At 40.9% G+C, this 7,761-nt stretch overlaps 1 protein-coding gene across 1 annotated transcript; it reads right to left on the bottom strand.

Moving 5' to 3' along the window:
• Positions 1-3,630: 3,630 nt before the first annotated feature.
• Positions 3,631-7,760, bottom strand: LOC109973309 (retinol dehydrogenase 8). Its single transcript, XM_020622800.1, has 6 exons — positions 7,647-7,760; positions 5,635-5,796; positions 5,371-5,550; positions 5,052-5,145; positions 3,982-4,165; positions 3,631-3,858 (listed from the first exon to the last, which is right to left on the bottom strand). The coding sequence occupies exons 1-6, from the start codon at positions 7,750-7,752 to the stop codon at positions 3,631-3,633; spliced, it is 954 nt and encodes a 317-aa protein (XP_020478456.1). The 5' UTR covers positions 7,753-7,760.
• Position 7,761: the final 1 nt, after the last annotated feature.

Here is a 7,761-nt window from a genome sequence, read left to right as displayed (position 1 = left end):
TCCTCCTGAAGGGAAATCAATCGACTTCACTCTGTGAAGGTGTTTATTAGGGTGAAAACAGAGATGGGATCCCAGTGAGGAGATTGTCCTGTATAACTGGTCATCCATCCATGGAAACTGTCAGTCCTCCTTCACTGCCCCTGCCCGGTGTTGACCTTTTGTTCTACCTTTGTTCTTATAGCCAAACCAGCCCGCTTGTCCGTCTCTCTTCTGGGATCACTGCACACTTCCAGCTATGATTATGAACATATTAAAAAAAGGTAAATATTAAAAAACAATGTTATACAATGCATAAACTTTAGCTGAATACTTTGTTAGTACCCCAGAAGAACAAACGCCTTAACCACTAGCCTACCAGGGACGGCTTAACAGCACTGTAATCTACATAGGCTACATAAATCAGGGCGACGAGAGATTTAATCTCGGTGGTCTTTAGTGGATACGGAAGATCCATCTTCCCACACGAGATGTCCATTTCCCTTGACACAGCTGACAATGCCAGCTCAATTGCCAAACGAGACATTTAGAGGCAGATGGTGTCTGTCAGAGAGTGGATTCCTCCTTTGGAAACGAAATAAGTGTTACGTCCGTGTCCCGGGCCGTCCCCAGCACATCGTCAGTTGGCACAGGTGGCAGTGCATTCCAGGCGGCGATGCACACCTGCTTCCAATGATTAGAGTAGTACTTAAGGAAAGCGTTACCAGATCATCTCTGCGGTAACGTTGATTCTATGTGATTGGACCGCTTTTCTGTTATTGAGCCTGACCTTATGTTTTTGCATTGCATGCCCTCCGTTTGTGATTACTTTCTCGTGATGCTTGCCCTTCTTGTTTTGTTGCGAAGGGTCGCCTTATGTTTGAACTGTGTTTCCCCGGACCGCGTTGGCCTCGACCATTTTTGTTTTTTCTCAGCTCAGTTTGGTGCCTACCGATTACTCTCTCTCATTCTCATCCTCTGCTCTTATTCAGCAGGCTGCGCCTCTCCTTCAGCCCCAGGTTACATCGCTAGCAGTCCCGAGATCGGCTGAAAAGACCGGCTCTGTCCACATGTCATTTCCGTAACTCATTAAAATACATTTACCTTGTCAAGCCTGCGTTTCTCTGAGTCCGAAGTAGCACAAATGTATGGTTCACCATTTCTCAAAGCTTTCTAAAGCTGGTGCCTCACATTTCTGGGTATTGTTTCATATATAGTCAAGTGAGATTAAGATTTCTTTTAGGTGAGGCCTTAACTGTAAAGCAGTATTTGTGAAGGTTTCAGATCAAGCACAATTTGGGCTACAAACAGTAAAAGCACAAATTCAAAGTAATTACCAGTAGAAATCCATTTTTGAATAAGAGGTAAGAGGAAACAGAAAGGGACCGAATTTTACAGCGCAAGATATTTTTTTGCACAGATGGCAACTCACTGTGATAGACCCCAAACAGCTGGCACATAACTTGTCCTTCCTCAGATAAGCTGTAATGTTGTTGGCGAATTTCCTATCGTAGGCATTATTCTGAAGGTTATTAGTTTAAATGAGGTTATTAGTGCATCAAGTTTTGGATGCATTTTGTGGAGTATTCACCCTGTGGGCTGCCTTTTGCATTGAACATTTGAAATCTTGTATTAGGGCGGCGCGGTGGGCATCGCTTCCCACCGGTGGCCCGGTGATAGCGCAGTTGTTGGAGAGTGAGAAGGTTTCGGGTTCGGTTTCGGCTGCTCCCCGTTACTCCCCACTCAATAAATACAGTGCAGAACAGGAATAAAATGGTCAGAGTCAACAAGTTGGAAACGCACCATTAAATAAACACCACAAGTCAATTAATCACAAATCAACAAACCATTGCCTCACAGCGAGAAGGTTCTGGGTTCGGGCCCCACCTGGGACCTTTCTGTGTGGAGTTTGCATGTTCTCCCCGTGCTTGCGTGGGTTCTCTCCGGGTACTCCGGCTTCCTCCCACAGTCCAAAGACATGCAGTTTAGGTTGATTGGTGTCTCTAAATTGCAAATAGGAGTGCGTGTGCGGGCGTGTGTGTGGTTGTTCGTCTATGTGTTAGCCCTGCGATGGATTGGCGACCTGTCCAGGGTGTACCCCGCCTTCGCCCGATTGGCTCCGGCCTCCCCCGTGACCCCCTTCAGGGACTAAGCGGTAGAAAATGAATGAATCAACAAACCAAATACAAAAGGGTCTTGTCTCCCTGTACATAAAACCATTCACAAACCATAAAATTGACTAAACTCCAGTGACGTGCGGTCAGGTGAGGCAGAGCCTCCCCTGTCAATCTTGAAAATAAAAAAAAGTTAACCATAACATATAATAAATGTTAATATTTGTCGGCTGGTGTGTGTTGTAGGCCCTTTTGCCCTTCGAATCCGATGTTGAAGGATTTTTTTTTTCAATAAAGAATAGAATTCCCGTATGTCCCGTTCAAATACATGGAGGAGATGTGCGATGAGGCAGCACTTTGCTGTGCCCCAGTAAAAAAGTTACTCGGTGAGGCAAACAGTACGCCTGCCTCAAGGCAGAGTGCGCTAGTGAGCCCACAGATTCTTGCGCTACCTACAATCTTCTTCGTGCTTGTTTATATTTCCTTTACAATCCCCTTATCAAAATGGAAGATTACATTTGCAAGCAGAGAAAATTCGCAAATCTGGACTTTCAATCAAAACATTTTAGACAGTCTGGACATTTTTGTCCAGAAGGATCTTCTTTATTGAAAACATTTGTTTTAATATTGGATTCGAACGGTAAAAGGGTTTGTAATACATACCAGCTGACAAATGGATTTCGTGTACAAGTAAAGGTAAGACCATAAAATTTTATTATTTCTAGTTAGAAATAAGCTTAATTAGAATAAATTTTAACCTCAAATTAAATACGGGTCACGTTTGTGTGAAGAATGCTGATATGAGATATAAAACATAACGCATTGTCTGTTAACAGACAATTTGTATTTGTAAATCTGACTGTAAAAGAGTCAGTGCCTCACCAGCTGTCAACCTCACCGCACGTCACTGCCTACAATGTGCACAACATAAAAACTACATAAATACACAAAATGTGCAGTACATTACAGTAACGTTAACGTGTCTAACCTTCACAAAATATACTAACGTTAATGCTATGAAGCTCCATTATTTGGTTCACACATGAACACAGAGATCACTCATTATTATAACGTTTATTAGTTATAGACAGACCCAGGATTATTAGCCATGTACCTGGCAGCAGCAATAAAAACAATGATCATGTTGCTCTCACAATGTAAGCACAAACTGTAATGACAGCACGCCACCGTATTTATAAATCTGTATGAAAGTACAGTACATTACAGTGACAACGTTAACGTGTCTAACCTTCGTCAAATATACCATCTTAATACATAATGAAAACACAGAATAAAAGAACAGTGTAGCCTACCTGAAAGACTTGGCTCGATGCTTACTTGTCACAAAAGCTAAGTAAAGGAACAGGTCTGTAATTTGTACATGCCACAATGCACAAACCAATATTCAAAATTTTGTGCCCAGTAGCTGTGGATGCGCCCATTCACACAGTGGGCACAGCAAATAGGTATAGCTGCATTTGGAGCTCGGCCCCTCTCACATTGAGGGTTTATGGCACACTGGCATAAAAAACATGAGTTTCTAGTTTGGTGAAACTGCCCTGCTCCTCAGACATCCACATGTGAGGCACTTCATAGTGGTAATGCTGGCATGCATTAGAGGGCCCAGGTTGAAGAGCATGTGGTAGAAGGCACGGACAGACAGGCCCCCAGTTTCATCAGCATATTTGAGCGCTACAATGGGCGAATACAAGGGGTTGGTCAGATTACGGAAACGTGGCTTGCTTGCTTCAATTACTTTCTTGGTGCACTGCAGAGAATGGGAGGATGGACAGAAACAACAAAAGATTTGTAGTCAGATCTACAAGATTAATCATAAATACAGACAAACGGATAAGCCATGGTGAGATTTACAGGCTCCATGAGAACTTACTCTGGCAATGTCATCAGGTGTTTGGCCCAGTATCTCAAAAATGTTGAGAGAAGAAGTCAGATAGACGTTCTTGAAGTAATGCACAGTCTCAGGATCCGCTCCAGGACACTCCTTCTGCTTCACCTCCTGAATCATCTTGGCCTCAAATTCTGTGTGCACTGGGCCTGGCTCAATCAGTGACAATCTGAGGAAAGAGATGCAAAAAAAGGTAAACATATGAAGACTGGACCTTAGCAGCAGAGCTTGGTTAAATTGAGGAAGAGTTCTATGGGCAAATGATTAACACCAGAGCTGAAATCATCAATCAATTGATTATTCAACAACATATTAATCAATAACAATTTAGATCATAGAATAATCCATTAGCAGCAGTCTGTTAAAATTCTACATAGTACACAGGCAGAACAGTGGCAGCATTTTGATCAAACTGAGGTGAAGTGCCAGTTCACTTTAACTGACTGAAAATATGGGAGGAATGCTAAACAATGTGTCGATTCCAGCTAGAGAAGAGCTACTAATAATGTTTCATCTAGTGCTAACATCAGGCCAAAATTTAAACTTGGTCCAAATTTTGTTTTATGACCTAATACCTGAAAAACTAATGACATTGTCATCAGCCTCACCTGTACTTTGTATTTAGTGACAATTAGCATTAGCATGCTAACACACTAAACTAAGATGGTTACCAAAGTAAACATTCTACCAGCTAAACATCAGAGTGTTAGCATTTAGCTCATGTAGCTTTGTCACTAGCATGGCTGTAGACTCTTAGGCTTGTATAACTGATGTCCAGACAAAAAATAAAAAAAAAAAAATGACGCACTGCACTTTGGGTTCTGGAAACTATTTTCTGACATAAACTACCCTAACAATTAATTGATTGAAACACTTAAATAATCAATGTAAAAATCACTAATGAAACAAAGGATTTTATGTCTAACCCTTGATAAAACTGTAAGGATCAGTCAGAACTGAAGAGGACATCAGTTAGCACAGTATTTAGACATGGTGTTAAATGTAAGACTTTTTATGTGTTATTGCTTTGATGGAAACAGTATAGTGAAGCTAACATGACATTAAACTTGAGGAGCTGCACAGCCAAACTCTCACAGAAGCCCTCCATGGCAAACTTGGAAGCTGCATACACATCATTGAACACCACACCTGAAAAGACAGAATACATGTTTAAATTCTACTTTCCAAGAACATAAAAAAAAGACATGCACTAGTGCTCCTTTAGTTGTCCTTAACCTTCTCCCACTCTTCCATTTGTCCATCATCCACCCATGTATCTATCATACTGAGGCAGGCAAACCTGTCATTCTCCCTGTAAAATTTAAGGTCCTACCCTGCCTTCATTCATCCCAGCACACCTCTGTCTCTGCTCACCTTGCAGTCCCATCACACTACTGACCACGATGATGTGTCCTCCTTTTCTTTTCTTCATATCGGGCATCACCTCTTTTATCATGCGAATCACCCCAAAGAAATTGGTCTCAAACACTTTCTTCATCTCTTCAATGGAGATGCTCTCCACTGGACCCACCAGGCCAATACCTGCATTATTGACTGGTTCAGAGAAGAACAGGTAATCAAAGAAGACAGGGAGAAAATGTATGATCGGTTCAGTGTGTTGAGGATGCATCCACTTACTAAGGACATCCACATGTCGACCTTTGATGCCATTAATACACTGTTTGACGGATTCATCGCTGCAGACATCCAGTACAGCCAGAGAAAGAGTTTTGCCATATGCATCCCCGGCAGCTTCGACCAGCTTATCTTTACGTTTCAGATCACGCATCGTGGCTATGACTGTGGACAGTTGGGTGACAAGAAGAAAAAAGGACCTGAGGACTTTGAAAGAGTCCATTTGACATGTATCTACTGTATTGTTTGACTTGTCTTGTCATTTATTTAGCCATTACTGTTGTTTTAAACTCCTGAGGTGTTCATATTTTACTGCCTAGTACAGTAGTAGACAGACATCCTTGTAGCTTAAGAACAGTTGTGCACTTTTCCACTAGCAACTCCATGACATTGACATTTGTGGTTTTAAGTGAATATTGTGCCAACTGCGTGTGCACAGCCATGAAATATGGTGCAGGAACATTTATGTCCCCCTCAGGATGAATTGTGAAATTTTGATATCCCCTGACTTGTTACAATTTTTTGTGTCCATTGTGTCCATTCACACGAAGGAAAATGTGTTCATGTACAACCCTCTTGGCTTAAACCATTGGTTGTTTTGTCTTGATTGCACCTTGTGAATAACTGAAATTCAATGACACACCAGTGGAAAAGCTTGTGCTAAAGATAGTCACAGCTACAACAACCAGGTTACTTATCAGCATTAGCTTATTACTGTGGTGTTCACGTCACCTGTCTGCTCCAGGAAAAGCCTTTCCCAGCCTGTCATCCACAGCGGAGACACACAGAAGGTTTCTGCCATGTTTTCCACATTACAATAAAGAACAATCACAGAGTTTTAACTCTCCACAGTGCATCATGGAAGTCTGATAGTTTTATTCCTTTATAAACCTAATTTAATGAGTTCAGTGAACTCTCAGCAGTTCATTATCTCTACTCATCATTTCAAGTGGAAACATCCCAAGTCACAACAACTCATGGTTATACTTTCTAAAATGACCTGAAAATTAAAACTAGACAACCTAATTAAACTCAAATGAATGTGAATAACAAATTTACACAATAAAAACAGCACAGACATTTCTTACATTGATTTCCTTTATTTATGCACTACCATAAATTCTACTACCATGTTGAACAGATTTATGCAAATGCCCCTTAAACTATAAACATTTACAACCTCTCAGTCTCACTTTATGGCTGAGAGGAGCAATTAATATTTTGTTGGTGTGCTGGAATTTCTTTTAAAAAAGCTAACTTGTCTTGATCATGTAGCCAAGTTGTAATCTTTAAATGTAGTCTAAATGGAACACGAATAAAAGCCCTACTGGATGTTTGTAGTATTCTCCATTTGTCTTGAAAGCTTTGAATGTTACAGTCTATTAAGTAAAAATGTTATTGCACATATAAAAAGCCTTTTAATGTGGCCACTGAGGTCCTAACTCACTTTTTTGTGGCTGAACCCCCAAAAAGCTCTGCCTCTTTCTCTTCAGTAGAGAGCACAGCCTTTAATTTACTCCAGTGTCTCCATGCATTTATTTCAGTTCATTTTCTAGGATCAGTTATGTTGTGGATTCCAAATTGTATCCAGATCAGTTCCTCATTTACTGTCTTGTGGTTCATAATTTTAGTATTTAAACCACTGTTCCAGTCAGAACTCTACTGCTCTGTGTTAGAAACAGTGACTGTGGCTTTAATCTCCATAATCTCCATGTGGACCAGTATATAATACCCTTATTGACACTCCAGTCACGATATAAACACCTTAGGCTTGGTGTAAACTATGTAATAGAAGTAGAGTGATTGTGGCAGTGTGTTTGTGAGATGTTTAGCAAATCGTGGAATTTCATGAAAATAAAGTAACTTTATTAAAAGTTTAATCTGTCTGTTAAACTGTGTTTGTTTACATTGTGCTTTGACAACACAAATGTAACATGCAAATTAACAAGCAAAATTAAACTGCAATTAAAAATTAATTTTCTCTTTTTCTTTCTCTCTGTCACACACACTCCTACCGTGATAGGGCTTCCGTTCATCCTTGGCCAGTATAACAGCCATCCTCAGACCGATACCGGAGGAGCAGCCGGTAATCAGCACCACTTTCTGTCCAGGACTTGCCATGACTCTGGC

Source organism: Monopterus albus, unplaced genomic scaffold, assembly GCF_001952655.1.
Source record: "Monopterus albus unplaced genomic scaffold, M_albus_1.0 scaffold288.1, whole genome shotgun sequence".
In the NCBI taxonomy this organism is placed as follows: Eukaryota; Metazoa; Chordata; class Actinopteri; order Synbranchiformes; family Synbranchidae; genus Monopterus; species Monopterus albus.
The sequence above is the reverse complement of the archived record's forward strand: the minus strand, read 5'-3'. Positions and strand labels throughout refer to the sequence as shown.